The 23,607-nt window shown below is 37.3% G+C and overlaps 1 protein-coding gene across 1 annotated transcript in view; it reads right to left on the bottom strand.

Annotated features, from left to right (window-relative positions):
- The window catches only part of epn2 (epsin 2), a 28,573-nt gene extending 7,522 nt beyond the window's left edge, over positions 1-21,051 (bottom strand). The window contains exons 1-4 of the mRNA XM_084086461.1: positions 20,870-21,051; positions 15,604-16,381; positions 6,679-6,791; positions 989-1,090 (exon numbers count right to left, since the gene is read on the bottom strand). Of these exons, the coding sequence (XP_083942587.1) occupies positions 989-1,090; positions 6,679-6,791; positions 15,604-16,198 (810 nt within the window). The 5' untranslated portion in view covers positions 16,199-16,381; positions 20,870-21,051. The remainder of the gene's footprint in view (positions 1-988; positions 1,091-6,678; positions 6,792-15,603; positions 16,382-20,869) is intronic.
- Between the last annotated feature and the right edge of the window lie 2,556 nt (positions 21,052-23,607).

Raw genomic sequence — 23,607 nt, 5'->3', positions numbered from 1 at the left:
AAAGTGCCTAACGGTTATTTAATAATAAAGTGTTTGTCGGGTAGGGTTAAGGGTAGGTGTAGTGTGGGATTTACTGACCCTATAAGGCGGCATTTATTTAATAAATGTATAATTTAAACTCAATGTGTCATTATTGCATACTGTTTTATAATGAACTAAAATACTGAGGTGCAAATAGTATCCAACTACTATTTACACTTATTGCAAAGAAAATACTGCTATTTTCACTAAGTGTAAATAGAACCTATAGCTATTTGCACTTATTGTAAATAGCATGCATCGCTAAGAAAATATGCTATTTTCATTTAGTGTAAATAGCATCTATTGCAATATTTATTTTAGTGCAAATAGCTGCTGCCTAATAATAATGTTTCTTAAGCAGCAAATCATCATATTGGAATGATTTCTGAAGGATCATGTGACACTGAAGACTGGAGTAATGACAAGGAATAAATTACATTTCAAAAAATGCTCAAATAGAAAATTATTTTAAATAGTAACAAAGTATTTTTGATCAAATAAATGTTCATAAGAGACAAAACAATCTTCTGAACTGTAGTGTACATTTATATATTCATAAATTCTAACCTAAAATCAAACCAAATGATGACTGAAAAAAGGGCATTTTCTTCTACTTTACAGAATTTGTGCACTTTTCTCCCCAAACTGGAAGGGAAAATAGTAGAATCCTGCTCAACTCCTCTGTAATATAGCACTATCAAATTAGGCCTTCGGCTTCTGAAAAATGTGAATATGGTGAATATCTTTATTCTTGTTTTACGGTACTTTCTACACAAGTAAGAAAATCATTTAAGTTTGGAACAACATGAGGTTGAGTAAATTATGAGAGAATTTACATTTTTTGGGTGAACTATCTCTTAATAAATGAACATGCAGGAGGTGAGGGATGTTTAAACTAGAGTTTTGTGTGGCCACAGATTCATTTCAGGCCTACTGATGAGTTAAAGCGCTCAGAGCCTGCACCTACCTCTTTCTTCTTCTTGGCCACTTTCCCTCCGCTGGAGTCTTTACGGCTTTCTTCCAGAGCCATCTGGAGCCGTAGGTCATCCCCACGGCGCATCCTCTCCTCCTGAACAACCACACACAGACACACAAAAGAATACGTTATAGCACACGTATTATGGAGCGCATGCCTTCTGCTGAATCTCAGCATGAACCTGCTGCCCTGTTGTTGTGATTCAGCATCAAAAATTTTAAGATTATACAATTACACACTGAACTCAATTGTGTTAGAAAACCAAGAGACACACCCGGTACTTTGTTTCCTCATCGGGTTGCTTTCAAAGGGCAGAGGAGACAGGAAGGAAGTGAGAAATGTAAAGTATGTTAGTGGGAAGCAACTGAAGATAGGCTGCAATCTAGTCCCTTAGCTAATTTGGTGGCAGTAAATAACTTTGCATTTGGTTAGTCAAATTCAAGATGAATTAAACCTTCCAAGCAGAAGGGGACCAAGAACAGAGATCTGCTGTAGGGTTCGACTGATATAAAAATCAACACCAATATAATCACTTTTTTGGCTGATAACCAATATTATACAATTATAAAACTTAAAAATAACAGCAGCTGCAGTGAGACTTCAAATAAATGGCAATAGGCTCTTATGTAGAAGATGGGAATTATTTTACTAAAGTAGTCTTATTGTGTCTGGTAATATACAGTCTTTGAAATTTCACTTTCATTTGCAATAAAATAAAATAAAAATAATAATAAAAAAATCAAAATCAAAATCACTAAAAACTATCAGATATTCATAAGGTGATCAATCAAGGCTGCTGTGGTTTAGTGCTACCAAAGGTTGGGCTAACTGAAAATATCAAACATGTTTATTGGTGAACGTTTCTAATATTTTTGCGTATTTTAGTGTAGAGTTGTAATATGGAGCATGTCGGTACAGAATGATTAATGCAGAAGGCAAATACAACAGAGAAAGGACATTGTTTACACAGCAGAAAAGCTAGAGATGAGTGATGCTCTTTCAACATTTCACTAGAAGCCTCATTTTATCTACGGTTAAAACACTACGGTTCCCTTCACTTCATAATGATCACAAATCTGGGACATCTGACTGTCTCATACAATTAAAGGCAGGGTAGGTAGGACTATAAAAAAAAAAAAAGATCCAAATTTGTTAAAACTTTCTATATATATCAATACATAATTAAAATGTAAGTACTCTGAAAAAAAGAGTATAAAAATCAAGTGACTCTAGACCGTTTAATCTGTATTAAACACAGCTCATTATTTCGATTCGGGACGAATCAAAGGATTGGCTTAGGCGACTGTCACTCTCTCTCGCAACCATGGCAACAACCCTTTTGCCACGGGATCTGCCCACTTGCGCGCGGCCGCGCGCACGTTTGATTTGAGGAATTCGAGAGGCACTGAACCTAGGAATAGCAAAACAATGGCAGAGAAAGAGCAATCAAAATTCACATTACCGGCATGCAGTTAGTGAAGGCAAACAAGGCAAAAAAAAGAAGACAGTACAAGAAAAGGTAATGAACAAAAAGTCTTTGGATAAACAAAGAAATAAAACGCGTGTCAATATCAGCGTAGCTTTCCAGCGACCACCCCGTCCTCAGCCTCTACTTCCTCGGACCCTAGTTGCACGCCACGGCTTCTTGCACGACCTCCTCTGCTTCGCCCTAAAATTATTTTTATTTTACAAAAGGACATTTTACAAACCTACATTTTGCGCATGTGCTCCTGCATGCACTTTTCCAGTCACAACACAGCAATCAAAGGAGGACGCGCTGAAAACTGTAATGCTGTTCTCTTCCTTCGAATGTTTGAGTTGCAGAGGAATTTGTGACTGTTTCAGCTGTTCAACCACATCAAAGTTTCGTAATTAGTAAGTCCGTGCTTTTTCTCTTTTTGTTCTTATGTGCTGAAGGGCTGCTGTGCCTTGGTGAAACGGTGTTTGTACGTGAAGAGCTCTTTTCCAAAACGCCATAAACCTAAAAAGCTGCCTCAAAGAACCAGCAAAAGTAATGATTATGAATGTGTAAAATATTGCAATAAGACATTTTAATTGTTTATTAATTTCTGTGTCGGCTGCAAAGATGAAGTTGACGATATTTGACTCGCGATCTTCGCAGTAGGCTAGTGAACGCATGCACCGGAGAAATGCACATTTAGGCTACATAGTTTTATTTTGTTTTGGATGGTTTTGTTTAGAACCAGATTTCTGTAAATATATTCCACATTTTTTAGGCCTGTGAGGCGAGGCTACGGTTCGGTTCACGATGATATAATCTCCAGTTCAAGCACCTTATGTTGTGATTGATAGCCTATATTTACTTTATGTATTTAATGCAGGAATGAAAATATTAATGAATTAATGAAAAAAAAAATATTAAAATTAAGATACAATTAATACAAAACGAAATTCGTTTTAAAGAAAGGCTTTGTGCTTTCTGTTTTGAGGTCTCTGTTAAAGTTTGAAAGTCTCAGTGCAGCTTTCAGAGCGCTCGCGTCCATAATGGAGAACTGTCAAGTAATATTGTTTTTTCCTCATAAATGCAAACACGAAAAATAAAAGACAAAAACTTTTTTAAAAAGACAAACCATAAATTTAGAAAAAAAAAAAAAAAAGATGGATTTATAGCGTTTTGGGGGAAAAATGAATGGATTTATACCGTTTTGAAAATGTTAATTTTTTTTTACTTTGAATTGATCATCAACAATATTGTTGTTTGATTTAATAATCACTGTTGCAAGAAGTGCCTAGTTAAGTTTTTTTTTTTTTTTTTTTTTTTGTAAGTGGAAAAAGTAGGGGGTGCCACAGATTCTGTTTAGTTAGCTCCTTTATTGTTTTTTCTATAGCCTAGAATAATATAGGTCAAATGCAGCAAGTCAAAAGACCAACTGGACCTTCTTTGCCAGTTTGCTCACATTTCTTTGAAGGATGGCAAAAATATCGCCTGAATATCTATATCTAGATATTGGAAAAAAATATCGAGATATTCATTTTTGTCAATATCTCCCACCCCTACATGCAGAACACCATATATGTTATGAATCTTACACGAAATTCATCTTCATCACAATATAACTGATGGTAATGTAAAAAAGTGTATCAATGCAACCTGTTTTTAGCTTATATAACTAGCTCGTTAGCGAATCAAAAAATATATATTTTAAATTTACCAATATCAATATGCTAGCTTGATAGTGAGTACTAAAATACATCTTATTTGTTTATATTCATAAGCAATTAGCGTTAGATTTTTTTATTACATGTGATTCTGACATGATGTCACTACATGCACTGTGCTCCTTCCTCTCTGCTTGTCTCAGGTAAATAATGCGTCTTCAGCTCAGCGGTTGGAGTCGCGCGTTCATGTGTTTTGGGGGCGTGGCTTTGGAAGGAGCCCAGAAGGGAGGGGGTGGAGTGAATGGAAATAATGAACTGTCTTTAAAACAGTCCTGAGAGGTCTACAGACACTCGATTTTTATACTTTCTTTTTCAGAGTACTTACATTTTAATTATGTATTGATATGAACATAAAGTTTAAACAAATTTGAAAAAGAAGTTTTTTAGACCATTCCTACCTACCCTGCCTTTAAGTCCATTTATGAAATGACCCCTAATTGTAGTTTGCCTGACAGGGAAGAAGCTCACAGAGTGAATTACCCTTTATCGACACATGACAGCAATAAGCTAACAGGTACAGTGAGATTCAAGCGTGCCAGTAGTGCTACACAGAAATGAGACAAGCCCCTCCTCACCAGTTCCAACATGCCCGTTTTTCATTTGGAAATTTATCCCAGATGTCCAAACACACACAGAATTCCTTCACATTATTCCTTGAGCAGCTGATACGAGTCCCAAGCATAATCAGAGCTTCCAAGAAAATTATATTTCTTAAGTATCAGCTGCCCCACTTCATCACTTTTATAAGACGTGCAAGATGTGGTTTTAAATACCAGTGAGACAATTGTGTGGTTGTATGGCTTCCACACTAATTTGTACGTTTCCTAAACAATATCTTCTGGCTAGACTGGCCCGACTTTGAAAAAAAAAGGACAAGTGGGCGGATTTGTGTAACTTGCAACTGGGAAGAAAGACAGCCAGTATAAGGCTCATATTTCCCACTTCTTGATGCTGCACACTTAGATTTGAAATGCAAGTATAGTGAAAGCGGCTTTCATGTGATGCAAAAATCCCAGAAATAGAGTTATCACCATTGCCTAATAATACAGTGACCTGGTTAGTGTGTGTAAATGGTACAGATGCCTGGGAGGCAGAGTAAGGTTAACATGTATCTGATAAGACTATACAAAATATTATGGTGACAAATACTGGCCTAAACATTATAAAAAAATTGCACTGCCAATTCAAACTCCTGTGTCCCAAATACTTTTCCACATGTGATGCAGTAAATGACTATTTGATTATGTTCACAGTGTGGCATTAGAGCAAGTCATTCTCTGAAATTGCGTGCTGCTTGTCTGGGTGGTGAACATACGGTTTTAACTGTGGAGTGTTGTTCATAAATATTGGAGCAAATTAAAATCAAGGAATGAAAATAACCAGAATCAAAAACTGAAATAAGTTATTTCGGCCTCAAAATGTGGAGGAGTTCATTATGGGATGCATTGTTTTATTTTAAAATCTATTTTCTAAATCTTTAAACTTAAAAAAATGTATTCCGTGAATAGGCCACCCAAAGCAGGTGCAGCTCAATAGACTTCAGGCATGATGTATTTTTGGAGGCCAAAACTCAGAAACAAGTTAGCATTTTGACACTCCTGGTTCAATCTTCTTGAGGTCAGTGGGTTTTTTGAATAGGTTTTTGGTTAAATGTGTGACATAGGGTCTGTGGTTAACAAGCTCAAGATATTCACGTTTTATTCTATGAATAAAACACATTAGTAATACCCCAATTGTGATTTTACTAAAGTTTTTACCTTGAAAAAGGCAGTTGTGAAAAAGTGGCTAAACAGAACTACAGAGGTTGTCAGGGACATTAAATGCCACACAACAGGTAAAGTCATCTACTCACTAGACTGCTTTTGTTTATAATTGTGCTCTTGTAAAAATACATAAGAACTAAATGATGGAACCCAGGGTGATGCTAACTTTCAAGTTGGCCAACAAAAATATTAAATCACTGCAGCATATAAAAGCAATAAAAGCTCTTTAAATGTACCTCTGTGCTTCTAGGCAGACCCACCAAACAAGTTATAGAGGGCTTTTCAATCCACAAATCACTAACATTCACCATGCATTTAATGTAGCAACGCTAACTGTAACCATGGTATTGTGGCAGAAATAGCTTAATGATTTTTCATTTTTCATTTCAGGGTTCGTACAACCTTTTGAATGTGAAATTCAAGCCCTTTTCCAGCACTTCAAAGCTCTAATGGTACATTTAATAAGAGTAGAATATTTTAGAAGGTTTTTGCATGTTACTGCTGTTAATAAAAAAAAAAACTTTACTGTCAAATGTCCAATAAACAAACATGTAATATTATTAGTAACTATACTTAGGGCCTATTAATGCAAAATAATAGTGATTTTATGATTAAATTAACTATGATTAAAAATCCTCCCAGAACTACCAAATCAGGTGCTGTTGCCACCATCTGTAGAACTTAGTGGCTACTGCTCTGAAATGTGAGTCTGGAGCCCTGTAACGTGATGTACTGCACCTGCTCGGCAGCCTCTCGACTCATGGCAAGAGCCAATTGCAACTGTAGCTCCTCTTCTCCACTCGTCTGAGGCCTGGCTTGCTCCAACTCTGAAGATGCATTGGGAGATGTGGCTGAAACAAACAAAATACACATACAATGCCATTATCATTCAAGCAATGCACTGCTACCACACCCGGTTGGGTTCATGAGAAAGTTGTCAGGCCAGAATAAAGAAGCCAAACTTCCACCTGCATGCTGGGCAAGTCACAACAGCCTGCATATTATTTCAGATTATTTTATTTAGCGCCATGTCAGCATTCAAAGCTATTTTCATGGCAAAAATTCAATTACAAAAAAACAAATATCATAAATACAATAAAAACCAGTCATATAAGTCATATTATACAAGATTTTTTAAATTAACAAATGATAAAAAAAATCCCAAATCTTTTCAGGCATAATCTTACTAAATAAGTCCTTAAGTGAGGTAACTTCATAAAAGAGCATTCTGCTAGTATTAAGTCCAGGACAATCTAATAAAATATGTTTAACAGATAAAGGAATCTTACAAAACATGCATAAATTTGGGTCTTCACCTTTAAGCAAAAAAGCAACATCTGGTGTAGACCGCTTGATCAAGTCTAGTTTTTAAGAGTGATAAAAAGTCTGTTTGTAATTTCCGGATGAGTTTCATATAGCTTATTATTGCACATATTCCACTCTTCTTGCCACTTAATATGAATCGATTAATAATCGGTCTGATATCTGAGGGAGGAATTTGACATTCATCAACTTCCTGATTAAGAGCTTCCTTAGCAGCTGCATCAGCTCGTTCATTTCCTGAAAGTCAAACATGGCCTGGAACCCAGCAAAAGATAATACTGAAGAACTGATTTAGTAGATAATCCACTTTGGTTAAGATGCAGTCCACTAAAGGATGATACATTTTTAAAGTGTCCATTGCTTGAAGGCAAGATTTCGAGTCTGTAAAAATGCTAGAATCCTTTTGTTGTGTATTTTCAATATGCTCCAAAGCTAAAAGTAAAGCACGTGCTTCAGCAGAGAAAATTGAGCACTGTTTTGGAATGCGGATTACATAGTGTTGATGTTCAGTCACCATTGCTGCCGTTACACCATTTTGCACCTTCGAACCATCTGTGAATTTACGTGAAAAGGGAATTGGTTTCTAATGTCCAAATATTGCTGTCTATATACATGAGTCACTCCTTTCTTCTGATGAGCCAAATCCAAATCGATATTAGGCTTCTTTAATGTCCAGGGAGATATAGAATTGAATTGTATTTGATTTAAAATGTTCAAATTTGTATTTAAGTTCTCCAAATGTGGTTTAATACGAATACCGAAGGATCTGATGCTTTTAGGTTTGCTCTCATACAAGCGAGTAAATTGTGGGTTGAAGACTGTAGAATAGGCTGGATTGGTTTTATTTGCCTTTATTTTAACAGCATATTGGAGTGAGAGCTTCAATCGTCTGTTTTGAAGTGAAGGTTCACTGGCTTCAATGTACAAACTTTGCACTGGCGAAGTTCTAAATGCTCCCAAGGCAAACCTGCATATTATAAGCTTGTTGCTAAAGCAGTGGACGAGAGTACTTCCTCCTATACTGATTGGATTAGGGAAAGTCATGTGCTTATGAAATAAGCATCTCAGAAGCACATGAAGCAGTCACAGGCCATTGAAAAGCCACACACCTTACAAAAGTACAGGTCAGAAGGCTAGAATTAACCCTACGTTCAAAGCAACCACAACTGCTCAAACTATAAAGCGCATGGCGCATCTGACAAAAAGAGCTTTGCATTTGTGTTAAGGCTCTGATGCTTTAATTCTCCATCGGTCTTCTTGTAAGCAGTATCAATCAATAGACTGCTCCAGAGCCATAGAGAGAAAGAGTTGCGACACTCTTTGATGTCGCCGCTATGGCTGTCACGTGGTTCATGTAAGCCGCAATAGTTCCAAAACACACGCTGGCTGTCATGCTCTTCTATGGGACAGACAGCAGCGATTGCATTATTGAACGGTAAATATAAAATAAAACACACACCCAAGTACTTTTTCAGCTGTTATTGCATTATTGCATTTTGTTAATGTCAGTTTTGCATTTGGAGATAAGTTTTAGGCTATATTTTTGGAGGGAAAAGCATAGTGTTCATGTTCGCATGGGTAGTAGCACTGGCTTTAGCGGCTCTAACTTAACTTTTCCATATCATTCATCTGATGATGGACGTCTCATGATATTTATTTTAGCACAACTGGGCTGTATTAGGCTATTGATTCCCGTGATTTTGCTTATAAATTTTGATTCAGCCATTACACCTTCGTGATCACGCAAAGAGGTCTGCCGTGGCCGTCCGTTCAGAGTTCGCTTAAATATTTTTTATTAAACAATGACAGACAACAAAATGTGTGCTTGTGTGTGAACAAGAAAAACAAAAACCAGGGGCAGGTGATCCATGAAACAGACAGGACTGGTGATCCCATAACAATCCTAGAGGTCCAGCATTGTTCTCACAAGCCGCTTCACTCAAGACAATAAAACATAATGAAAAGTTAGTATATCCCAAAAAATTAAATTAAATAAAAGTTGCTATAAAGGTGGTAGCGATTCATTACCGAACTCTTACTGTCACAGTGACAGCTGACGAAGTCGCGCTAGCTAACTAGCTAGCGCAGTGCTTGAAAATTGGTTGAAACATCCAACATAAAATATAAATAATTACGCTGTGCATGTACAAATGAAGACCAGTATAAGCATCGCAAAGGGCCTCTGATACAATATAGACAGTTGACAATTCAAAAGAGGTCGATATCTCAACAACTTAACTCTGGAACAACTCGACGCGCTGCAATGTAAGTGAATGGGGTCCAACGCCCAAATGACAGTGTTTGGAACTATTCAGATCTTCTAATCCCGGAAGTAGGCGGTTAAAAGCGCCGCCATTGTTTACAACGGAGGTCTATGGGAGTGTCGCAACTCTTTCTCTCTATGGCTCTGGACTGCTCGTCTGTGATCCATAAGATCTTTGACAGCCATTAGGCCTAGTCTTGATGTATTGCTTCAGTAATGATCAGAAAAACTGGACCTGGAGATTCTCAGTGCCTCTAGAAACAGAAGCTTCCCGTTTCTAACCCTCGAGGGAATGGAAATTACGACCAAAGGGCTTGAGATTCTGTGGGAAAAGCAGTGAAGACGAATAGGGGAAATGAGCGTGGTGTTTTTGGTGAGATCACAGATGACATCACAAGTGCTTCCCGTCCTCACCACACCAACCCTTATTGGGCTAAAGTGGAAACATGAATCATATGCAAACTGTGTGGTTCAACGTCAATTTCTTAGAATCATAACTTAAGCAACAAGAATTATTTTTCATTGATAGACTGACTGAGAAAGATGTTTGGCTATTGGCATGGAACGTCTACTTTTTTTTTTTTTTAGCTTATTCGGACCAATAACCACACATTTAAACAGTAAGAGGCTGACTGACTGACATGTAAAGCACCCAATCAGATTAGAGCTTGCTGTTTTTGTGAAACCAGACAGTCAGTTAACAGACTGTCAGTTTATGAGTAAACAGGATTGGCTCACCATTTCACTCATAACTATGGTTCTGTTCATCAAATCTGACATCTGACATTAAAACTATGTACAACCAAATTGTAGTTGTTCTTATTTGAAACACAGCTGGATCTTTGACTGATAGTACTATATGTAATCTCATTATAAAATATTTCAAAATGTGGCCAAGATTCTGATAAAAGGCAATAAATGTCACATTGTATGACAGATTAATTTAATAATTTTACTTTTTAATTTAAACAAAACAAAAAAGAAAATAAAATAGACACCAATGTTTTTGGAGTTTGAAGACATGAGCAAAGTTTGGCTGCATTATGTTATTGTTGGCTGACGTAAATTATCCAGAATCTATTTAAAACAAGATCAAAACCTTTGCTAAAGGACACAGCAAATTAAACCATCCACTGCTCCGCAACCAATCTTGGGATTAAAGAAAAATAGTAATAGTAAGCGCCGCAGCATTTGAGTTTTGCAGCTCTAAATACTTTCCCTTGGTTATTTGCACCTGTGAATATCTCACACACAGTTTACCAATAGGGGTGTGACGATACATTGTTATATTTAGATATCGCAATATAAAAATGTGACTATATGTATTGATGTAAACGATGTGATCGCGATATAGAGTTGTTTTATCCAAGGCTATACAATTCACCCAATTTTATAGCCTTGGAAAAAACTATGTAAAACTAAAGTCTATTCCTCTAAAACTTAAAAGATCCAAAAAAATGTCAAAGGCATTGTAAAATAATCAATCGAGTGGTCTAATCCAAATCTTCTGAAGAGACATGATAGCCTTATATGATGAACATATTTACAGCGATTGCGCATACTGTAGTAAACACGGATGTTCAAATGCTTGCTTGACGCACAAAAACAACATGAAAGTGAGTAAATGCAGAATTTTTTTTTTGGGGGATTAACTAATCATTTACAGTTTGGAAATAGGTAGTCATTTTGACACGCTTTCTTGCGATTAAAACTAACTGATTGCAAACTGGTACTACCAACAAAATATTAGTGCATTCCTGGAACTGGGCGTCGTTACACTACATCCTTATGCATCGCTTTCTGCCAGGACTTTTACGAGCTTTTCCCAAATCACGGAAGTGACCTCGACGTCCGGGTTAGCGGTACTAGCATAAGCCATCAGGCAAGTGTAATTTAAATTAACTCCTGATGTACTTACAAACTTTCCAATGCCTCGTTTTATGAGTACAGAACCTATTTGTACTACTGTAGAAGTTTGGTACCATTCTGGGCATTATTAGTGGGGTAAGTTACGAGATACATCATAGGATCCATTAGCGCCTGCACCAAGTCATTTGGCTGATATCTCTAAATAAGCTCTAAATGTAATAATGTTCGACCAAGGGAAAAAAAGCTTCTGGGGGGGTGTTTGGCTCGAGGTCATGGTGCAAAGGAACCTAGGTTGATTCTACTCCGAACCATTTCTTTAATAACGGGAGAGGTGGGACATAGCAAGCACCAGGAGAGTCTGTGTAAGAGATCCAATGAATGCCTGCATTGAGGGTGAGTACTGTGTGTGGAAAATCAGATTCAAAGCTCACACACATCTACAGCAAAGAAATATGTTGCTCAAATTAAAATATGGTGCTCAACAAGGAAATTGATAAAAAAGGGAAAAAGGAAAGAGGAACGAATTAAAGTTTACGGAGTATCAGTGACATTACTACATTAAACTACTACAATGTTAAATATAATGAAAAAATGCAATGGAGGATATGTTATAATAAAATAATCATATTATTTTAATAATAAAGTAATAAAAAACGTAAAGCTCAAAATAGCGCAATTTGTATTGAATCGTGACATGAGTGTATCGTTACACCCCTATTTACCAACACAAAGAGCTTTTCATATGCATGAAACTGACAATGGAGATGTTTTCAGTGCCATGTTCATGCCCTGGACACCTTAAAATTACATAACATCACAGAAATTACACAGCGTGCAGAAAGGGGGGAGGGGAGGAAATGCTTGTTTTGACATATGAAAATGACTTCATATGAATATGTTTCTAATTTAGAAACTAGAAAGGATTTTCTAAAGGTTTTCCGTCAGCGGTTTTATAAGCAGTAGTCACACATTACAATTCACTTGACTAAAACAGTAATACACTTGCATGCAGGTTATTACTAAATGGACAGAAATGGACAAACCTTTTTCCACAAAGATTTTATAATAGATTTTATATATAAATCACCATAACTATAATTTCAGATTATTTAACAGATCACCTTCATATCCAAACAACCTTTAGCCTTTATGTTTATTTAAATGGTCCTGTGGTATGACAAATTAATAAACAAACATTATAGTCTTTCGGTTAATATGAAAACTGCATGGACAATGGCGTTTAAAATAATTTTAGATTAAGTTTTTCATATCACACTGCAGGCCTATCACAAGAAGATTGTAAAACTGCAAAAGTTTTTGTGAGTACCACCAAAAGACACAATAATTGTATTTTCATTTTGTATTAACATTTTTAGGGTAATATGTAAATGCATGACCAGTAATTTTGGAAAGTACACTCCAATTAAGTACAACCAACATATTCGGATAGTAGGCTATTTCTATCCACATTAGGCTATTCATTTTTGATAGGTTATTTTGTTTAGGATCGCATGCCAATGTTGATATTGTGCTTCTGGTTGAAATTGCTAAAAACAATATCCAAATTTTATTGTCAAAATATTCTTTGCAGTCCAGCCAAATCATAAAAATACATGCTAAAAATATTAAGTCTTCATCTTTGTCATTGTATGCATTTTATGCATTCTTGGTCTCCATTTGTGTGCACTGATCAATGTTTATATACGAGCATATATTAAATCTGTTGATCATATAAAGTGACGTGTGTCTTTTGAAAATTTGGCTTAACCGTTCTATTCATATTGATTACTTTTACAATGTATTTTTCTACTATCTAAACGCTAGAAAATCATATCAAAAAGCTTCTGTCGCACAACACTGAATTAATTTAACATTTTCCCAAAAGCACCCATGTTCTAATTTCCTTCAGTCTGTTGAAGTGTGAATTAGATTTGACCGAGAGCCCATTTACAGTTTATAGAGAAACAATACAAGGAAACTAGCACTGGAATGCAAACCACTCCTGCCAACATATCAGCTTTTCTTCTAATTTTCCCTTTTTTAATGACTCAGCTGTTTACAGACTCTTTTGTGCTATGAAGCTCCCCACACACTCTTTATTTTCAACTACATTCTGCTTAATCAAACACACTTAAATGCAACTGAAGACAAAGGACACACAACGAGGTCGTCACAAAACTTAACCGTGTGTTTAGATTTCTAACTTTACACCATGTGGGTCATTAAAATACACTGGCTGACTATTCTCAAGAAGATTATTAAATCCTGTATAAAAAAGGAGTTGGGGGTAGTAAGGAAAAGGGGAGAAAGACAGCTTCCTCCATGAAGCACAGGGCAGAGTAAAAGACCTCTGGGAATTGAGGAATTCTGTCTTCCTGTAACGAGCTCAGGGAAAGGGGTGGGACAAGAATGGCACGCAGCTGTCCGGGGCAGACGTACAGCCACTCAGTGCTGCAGGGAGGCACAACAGAGGATGTATCTCCTGCAGGGTAACAGCAGACTAGCAGTTTCCTGGTCTGCAGTGTAAAGAATTTGCCCCATGTGGTCAAAGCTCCAGGTGTACAGAGTTTCTCAAAATGAATTCAACAAAGTTGACTCCTTTACAACAGCACCAGCCCAAATTTAGTCGTTGCCCTTAACAGCAACATTTCAGACATAAAGGGAAAAGATCAGCAGGATGCCAACCTATTACTGTCAGTAAAGGGCTTAATGTGGTCCTAAAGAATAATGCATCCTGTAGCATTTAAAAAAGCTTTAGTTCCACAGTTACAGCGATTTTAAAAACCTGCTGCGAAAAAAACAACAAAAAACTCTTGATCCTGAAACTGGTCTGAATACAATAGGGGGTAAACTTTGACACTACAACCATTTTGTGGTGCATCTGTTTATATGCAACAGAAACATACAAGGTTATTTTAAAATAGCTATGACTAAGTCCACATGAAATCTGAACATGCAGATTAGAGAAGAAAAATACATTTCCAAAAAATTGAAATGCCCAAGTCCTATTCACCTTATATTGCAATGCGGAAGTAAGCTTTTTTACTGGGCACTTCCGATTCATTAGCCACTATAGTAAATAACTGGAAGAATAACAAAATGCAGTAAATGGTTAAATAATTTGTGCTACAAACTAGTGTGTTTGTGATTATGAGAATAAATTAGAATATGATGACAAAAAACAGTCAAGCAGCAATGCAATATCAAGCAGCATAATGGACTTTTTTTTTTTTACAGCTAAAATAACTGGAAGCGGATGAGACCGGAAGCCTCAAACACTATCAAGTTACAATGGTCGAGCCCACTCTTACATTAAGCATAAGATGAATACGTGTCGTTGCCAGTGTCAAGAATTATTCCTGTCGAGTGAATCGAGTCCCTCTAGGACTCCAGAAGGTTGCTGTTTGTAATGCTTGATCAAAAGCTGCAATTTTTGCTAATATTTTGTGCAGGTTGAGTACCCATCAAATGTTCTATCAACCAATAGCATAGTTTTAGGGTTCTAGAGGGACCTCAACAACACAGAAGGTACGTCACAATTTGCGTATGTATGGACAAATTCTTGACATTCAAAAGATTAGTTCAAAAACAGTGATTCATCCAGTAATTAAACAAGTGAGGTATTTATGGATGACTCATAAATCATTCATTCAAACGGAATAAAGAAAAATCTAAATTGAATAATTTTTTTATACAGACTGCAGCATTTACATTTTGTCAGAAACTGTATTAAATGACATTATCGTTTAGTTGTCTATTCAGAATCATGGGAGAATCTAATCATGATTCTCAATTTATCCAGATGTAGTATGTAGTGTGAGCAGTGTTCTCACTGATAGTGCACTTCAAATACTCAAATGATGCAGTTATTTACCCCCCCGCAAAAAAGCAAGGGTGGAATATTGGACACTTCATGCTTTCAACTGTCACAGCCTTCCTTACGTAGCTCTGTGAGCCAATCAGACTCTGATGTTGGTTCACAAAAACACTAGATGGTAGAGTGCAAAGTGTATATTTTAAGTACATGATTTGGAAAATAACATGGAATATTTCTAACAGATTTTTAAATATTTGGTAAAATATCTGGCTTGATCAGATCAAACGGTTTACAGACTTTTTACCATATTTAAAACCATTTTACCCCACAGCTAGCACCAAAAAATGTTTGGATTCCATGCCTGGTAAGTTAACAAACCAAAGAAACTTACATCCATGATATGATGCAGGTGAACCCTCAGACTTGCCGTACTCTTCCGAGTAGCTGGTGGAGAGGTTGGGCTGGCTGGAGCCACGGCCGAAGCTGATCTGATTGTTGCTGCCCACACTGGTGGCGACCTGTGCCATGCGCTCCTTAGTCTTCAGGGCCTGAGAGCGCTCACCCTTCAGACGGTCATCATCCTTTAGTAGCACCACCAGCTGCTTGGACTTTTCTCTGACATTGATGCCCTGGTCTTTGCCGTCCCGATCGATATACTGGAAATCTTTCAGCGTCTGTATGGCAAAGATGTTCTCTTTACACTGCAGGGCCACTCGCTCAGAGCCCGTTTTGATTAGGTAGTCAAGCAGAGTCAGGGCCTTGTACACATGCCGCCAGTTCTTTCCATGGTCGTTCAGCCTCTTCCAAATCATGCTCATAATCTCTGAAAAGGCCACCACATTGTAAGTGAGGTCGGCGATCTCTGACATCAGAGAACTGGAGGGGCCCCACGGGTCATTGGAAGTCGCTTCCCTGACCTTCTTCTCTGGCTCTGAATAGTTATTAACCACATTTTTCATTTGTCTCCGAATGGTTGAGCTTGGCATTGTGGCGTGTAGTGTTACAAATAATTGAAAATAAAAAATAAGTTTTGCTTAAAAACAAATAAGAAGTCCTTTGTGCAATCGTTTGAACACGCTATCCGTTTGAACAGTTTCTCTGTTACTCTGTGCCTGTTAAAACCATTTCCACACAGAGAAGGAAGCCAGCTCGATGAATTCCTCCATTACCTGAAACACAAAACCAAAATGTCAGACAGAAATAGAAAAGGTTCAAACGAGAAGCAAGTCATAATAGTAGACTTGTGCATAAAAATAGTTAAGGCAATTATCAAAGAAAAGAAAGTGATCATGTTGATAAGCGTCACATGAACATACAGAAGTTTAATGGTCCATTCCTAAACTGTAGTTTGCAGCTCTTCCTGTTGATACCACAGTTCAGATAAAGAGAAATGGATCACAGCTGTTCCATGTTCAATCTAAGCACAAGTCGAAGTCTACCACCCAGGTATGTGTGGAGTAAAACATAACTGTGCGCACACAGAAGGGCGGCTTAGTGTGTGAAGTTCTTCCTATTACTCATCTTTACGGTAACACAACACTCACTTCTGTGGGAAGACATCTTATTTCCCAAAAGTAATTGCACCATACTTTGCTCTCCATTACAGTACGGCATGTAAAAACAATCCATGTTCTGAGCTCAAACGCATCAGTCGTCTCTGCTAGCACAAATGAAGCATCAAAGTCGTTCTAAATATAAGTTTCCTGTCCTGAGCACACCGGGATGCTTCATTGCCAACAAAACATCTCAACCTATCCCATAAATTCATTAAAAGCCACTGAAATGTGACTCCTGCTCTCCCACGGAGGAGCCAATAGAGCGCTGCCTTGCGAGCAACCCCCACTGCCTCTCCCCCCAGCCCGCATACACATGAATACAGCCACGGCCTAATGAAACATCTGCTGCTTTAATGACCAATTCAGACCCAGCACATCAGAGGAAGAGAGGGGCAACTGTATCACTACCGGAACAAAGCTCCAGTGGCTCTCACTGTGACGGGGGCCCAGGAAGCCAGTACACAGGCCCGGGTCTGTGTGCGGATCCAAGGCAAGTGGTGGCCTCCTCCATACTAAAAGAACAGGTCTGGCAATGTCCCGCCAATATCAAGGAGTCTCAGTGATCAGTGCTGAAGCAGAGCCAGAGACCCAGCATAGCAAGTCCTGCGAGCAGCACCGAGCGTGTTTACATGCACACCAATCCGCTGATAACTACCAAAAATCAGTTTAGTGAAATAACCAGATTTACCAATTTACATGCAAAACAATAACCTGGCAATGCAAATAAACCACATTTACAAGAAAAAAAAACCCTAGGTTATTCCCCGGTGGTGGTCTAAACGTAAGCATCCATGTATTTCACTCAAAGTATTCCATTTATTATGCAAGTTGATGTTAAAAGGTAAGTTCACCCAAAAATTTTAATTCTGTCATCAATTACTCACCCTCATGTCTTTACAAACCCAAAAGACCTTCGTTCATCTTCAGAACAAGAATTAAGATATTTTTGATGAAATCCAAAGTTTCTACAACTATACCACTTGTCCTTCGGCTGCACAAGATGAGAACACATTTTTATTTGTCTTAGGACAGTTTGGCTGGATGCGCTGAAATCTTCCTTATACGAATGGTTTCCTGTCACACACATATCATACATGCACACTTCAATAAGCTGACAGAATGCAGGTTTAGGTGTTTACATGCCAGGCGAAATCGGGGTAATGGGCAAAAATCTAGCTGGTTTGATTGGTTTATTCTTAAGCAGTTTATGGCCTTGCGCTGATAAAGGAAAGCAGTTACATGACCGCACATGATGTCGGCTTAAGCATAATCGGTTTAAGAACGCGCATGTAAACGTACTCGCCATCTATTTTCTACTAATGAATCAATACTTTAAATACAATACTTTTGAAATACATAAATGCTTCTTTAAAACATTTGAGACAAGAGTGCCAAAGAACCTGATCTGCATCTACAATATTCAGTTTTGACAACACTCCTCTCACACTACATGGAAATGCTGCTATGAACATATTTTGAGGAATCACAGCAGTGTTTGGTCAACACCAGATCGCAACAGAGCTTCCTTATTCTGCGAACTGTTGAATACCTCCTTGAAATGGCCTTCAACATTTGGTTGAACTAACAATAACATTTTCTTCTTAACAGAAAAGTGAAGCGCTGTTTTTGCATACAAGCCATTTGAAATCCTTGCAGTTGCAGTCAACATTGGCCTCCAATTCTCAATAATTTTTGGCTGAAAACAAAGCTAATAATTTCAGTTCACTTAGAATACACAAGGTCGTCCGATGTGTTTTTAAAAGTTTAACTCAACTTTAGACTGCAGTGTCATGTGCGAGATGCAGCAAAAGACGTGATGTGAGCATGACAGTCAAAGACATTGTAGGAAAACACTGGAAAAGCTGTAGAAACAAGGTCTATGTGAATGGCCTCTTTCGACTACATAAATCTTTATCTTTAATTGTCATCAATGAATCATGAATCACTACATACACTCTCATTCCAGAGTACATCTGATTGGACAACAATCCGTGTAGCGCAGAATGAGTCTTCTATATTTTTGGTCAATTTTCCAAGAAGAGAAAGAATATTTAAAATAAGATTTTAACAATAAGCAACCCTTAATACCTAATGCAAAATTACATAAACATACAGGTGCCAAAAACCAGCACACATTACATAGGCAATATAATTTTAGCAGCGAAAAGCAACAAGAAGCAAAAATCACCAAAATCATGGTGACCTTGCTGCACACAGCAGTTGATGTGACCTATTCCTCCATCATTTGACATGCGCAGGCCATGCCGATCCATGGCTGGCTGCATGACACCCATGCAGCGAATACAAATCCTGCATAAGAAACACCAAGAGCAAGTTCTGCACAGCTGTGAAGGACAGCGCAACCAGGTATGACTCAATTCAAACAAAAGATAATGTGCATGGCAAGCGCCAGCATGTCTCGCCTCTTTAGGATCCATTGTGGAAGCGCTAAGGAAGGATCTATGGTGGCAAAGTGAATCCAGCAGCAAGAAAAAGCAGGTGTAAAGATGTTGTACACAAAACACAACATACATTAGGGGGGGAAATTGAAATACACACATATCTAGAATTCCTCCATAGAAGGCCTGCAAGGCAAACTGAAGTAAGGTGAATTTCACATAAGCCAGAGCTTGTGAGAGTGGGTGCATGAGCACTGCATTCTGCTCTCGGGTAATCCAGCCGGTTCTGCCACTCCATGTAAACTGTGTCCTATAAAACTATACAATGTCCTTGAAATTACACAGGTAATATATTCAATGTTATAGGCCTAGTCTGTTGACTATGTTCAAGCTCTAAACCATTTGTTTTTAAAGACATGATAATTGGTAAATTCCACTTCAGTTGCTAAATAAGGTAGAAGATCGACTATTACTCAGTTGTCCTCTAGAGACTCTGTCTAATTACAGGAAGCAAAACACTAAAAGATGAAGATACAGAAATTGATTATAGAAACAACAGACAATGATTCTCCTCAATCACGGGTGTGTCCACTAGGAGATCAGAGGGGGAAACTGTGTGAAACGTCTATGTTGTGGGGATAAAACGGTTCTGTCGGGTCACACTATCTACAATCTTTGTAGTGTCGACTAACAAACTGGTCAATCTACAAATCCGTCTTTACACAAACTTAAGCAAATGATTTGTGACTACACAGTAATCTCACAGGTACACTTACAACAATACTGAATTAGAAACACGGTAAATCTGAGCAGAAAAGCTATTAGTTAACATCTCAAGAAAGGACTGTATATAAATATTTTACCACGACCTGTATAAACCAAAGTTAGGTCGTGGTAAAATATTTATATAAGGTACCATTGCTAGAGGAATTATACTTACAGCTATATACTGAATGGACCAGGATTAGAGGTGAATAGAAAATGTGTTTACAACTCTATTTGAATGTATAACTATTATAGAAACACAAAATCCCACGGATACTTGTTGCCAACAGTTTAACCAAACAAGGCCGGTTACAAATGTATTTAAGTTTCAAGCTAACTTTAGCACGTTAGCAAAACCAAACCTATAAAACGTCCAATTGTTGACCAAAATAAAAAATAAACCTTTGCTTAAATGTCTGTGTCTGTTTTAAAAGATGTAAAACAGCAACGTTAACGACTTTAGACCGTTTCCATTAATAACGTTTAATTGCTAACTAACGTTAGCAAGCTACAGAAACCACGACGAAAGTTTCATCAACTGTGAGAACTTTTTAAAAACTAAACTATGTTATGCTGCTAATATAATGTTGTTAAAAATGTCATAAGACGTAGCACACCTGAATTGTAGTGTTTTGATGTTTTATTTTTAGAGAAAACGACTTTTTAAAAGCTATAAAGTGATTTGAAGTATTAGCCGCTTAGGCTAGCTAACTGTGGCTATGCTTTGACTAACTTGCTAGTTTAATCAAATGTCGCTCTAATTCCACTCACACCCCAAAGAAAACCTAGCTTTATCATAGTCCTTCACTCTCCAGAAGTGTGTTTGTTTAAAAAATAACCTCCTGAATTAGTTAAACCTCAAGCCGAAATGTGTGGTGCTCGGTGGAGATATCGCCGCACTGAGAGAAGCGACTAGAAAACAAAAACAATAACTTACCAAACCTCCTGTGCTGATGATGACCGGGGGTAACACCCGGCATAAGTACAGACTACTCGTATTAAAGATATAGAAACTTTATTTTCTAAGAAACGGCCGAGGTGAGCGTTAGTGTTGGTGTGTTGGGCTTGTGTGTGTATGTGTGTGTGACACCCACACCGTTCAACATGGCGCTCTGAGTCTGACTGCACATTCATCCTCCTCAGGAGGGGCGAGACAAGCCAAAGGGTGTGACCAAACTCACTGGGTTTCATTCTTAAAACTGTTTATTTCCCAAATTTCACCGCCGCGGCCTCTTCACGGCCATGAAAGTCCACCAAGACACGCATTATACGATGTTCTGCTGAAATTAGTGCATAGGTTTCGTCATCGTGAGACTTATTCCCGAAACTGATCAAATCGGTGGAATGTGGCCCCCAAGTGGGGTGAAATTAGAGAAATCTGACTGTGACCCTGATGGACTTTTTCTAGGAAATAAACTTAATATTCTCATCATGTTTAAAGTAACTGTGTCTCAGAAGAAAATTTACAAAGAAAATGAATAATAACATTATTTGTATAGCCTAATATTAATATAATAGCCTACAATAACATTCCCCCTTTTTTGTACAAAATGTAGGCTACAATATTTTCCACCTGAACGCCACAGTAATGGTTAATAATGTAAAGCCATAACAAATCAATTTTTGGATTTCCAACCATCTTTCTTTTGTATTTTATTTTATATTTTATTTTCTGACAGTAATGTCTACCAAGTTACTAGTTTTACTACTACTGAAGTTACTATTCTATATAGTCACTGTAGTAGAGGCCTATATCAGTAATGGTGAAAGCAATATCAGTAGTATTTTTACTAAATAATAAAGAGTTTTTAGGTGTCTGCTTTGAATAGACATAGACTTGCTGGTTTCCCTTTCAAGCCTGAGGATTATCTGAGATACTAGGTTTTTACACTTGGACTGCATAATTTGATGTTTTAGTAACAAATATCTTCTATCGCAATTGTCGGAATTAAATTCTTGACTGCATGTCGATAAGCAAAAGAAAAATGTTTAGTTACATGTAATACAACTGGGTTGCCTTTGGCTTGCTCAGTTGGGGATATTTTGGGGATATTTAATTTTATTTTATCAATCAATAAATTCCACTAGAAACAAACCTTGTTGTATTATTTTATTTTAATTTAATACTGTGAAGCTGCTTTGATACAATCTGTATTGTGAAAAGCGCTATACAAATATACTTGATTTGATTTGATTTGATACATACAGCCTAGCCTTTTGGGCGGCTACATTAGAAGAGATTTGATAGTATTGACATGAGTTGACCAGTAAGTGGCAGCATGGTAAAGATTTTCCTCCTCATGGTACAGAATTAGACCTGTGTTTAATACAAAAAAAGTAAGACAAGTCTATACAGTGCCACAGTTTTACCTCCAGATATTAAATCTCATTAATTATAGAATATGGTAAATGTATAGTGAATCTAAAAGTAAACAGACCATATCAGAGCCGTGTGGTTGAGCCTTGTGGCTTTTTTCATGCCTGCATTTATTTCTGCACACAGACTGTGACATCCTACCGAGAAACAAAACAGTAGTTTCCATTTAGCAATTTCAAATTTTTTTCCAATCTGCATAGTTTTCTTCAAATGGCAATGAAGTTTTTGGTTACAATTGACTATCACTGCATGGACAGACACACAAAAATCTTTATTTGTGTTCCAAAGAAAAAAACAAGTCATACAGGGTTGTAACAGCATGAGGGTGAATAAATGATGGCATAATTTTCATTTTGGAGTGAACTATCCCTTTAAAGGTTTTATATTTTCTTTTGTTTAGAAGAATGTTTCACTCCAGTCTATTGGTGACAAAGAATACAGTGCATTACTTCTTTTAAATGAGGATTGTTTAAATTTTGCGGTTATTAATCATACACCACTGAGTCAAATGAGCAATGAAGTGTAAAATGGTGCAAATATATCTTTCACCGTTACAGACTGACTCCTTTGTTTGTGGTTTCCTTGTTTCATGCTCAGGAAGCCCTGTTTTCTGTCCCTCATATGATTGTTTATATTGATGAGTAAGTTTCTCAGGAACTTTTTTATATAATTACATTTTAAATACTAATAGGGCTTTAATATATATATTGTTCAACCCACGCTGACCCAAACATAGGTTGAAACAACCTAGCATTTTTAGAGTGTATCTATATATATAGAGGTTTCCGGCAATAAACTCTCTCACACATAAGCATCTTAACTGACTATGCACACCTTCACACCAAGCAGATTCTCACAACCACTCTTACATCTGAGAGCTGCTGACATTCACCGAATGTCTTTTGTGGTGCAAAATGTTTCCAAGATGAAGTAACAGTTAAGTCACGGAAAATGTTGTTGAGTTGATTTCCTAATTTGTAGTTTATGTGGTGATATCTGTACACATACAAGAGACACACCTGTACACCTTCTTTCTTTAAGTCTAAACTCTCACCCAGCAGAGTAGTGTTCATGACATCAGCTGAAACAGCAATGCTGATTGTCTGTGCATGTAATGAGTGCCATTATGGTCCTCTTGTAATAGCCAATGATAGACTCGTTGAATTTGGTAGTGATATCTAGTGTGTGCTGAATTAGTGGATAAGTCAATGAAAAATAAATTTGAATGACACTTTAGATGTGTGTGAGAATAAATTTGAGTGAACTACACCTCACTGGTAACACTTTACAATAAGGTC

This window comes from Abramis brama, assembly GCF_963993115.1.
Source record: "Abramis brama genome assembly, chromosome: 1".
NCBI classification, from domain to species: Eukaryota; Metazoa; Chordata; class Actinopteri; order Cypriniformes; family Leuciscidae; genus Abramis; species Abramis brama.
Note: the sequence above shows the minus strand (reverse complement) of the source record. Positions and strands in the feature narration are given on the sequence as shown.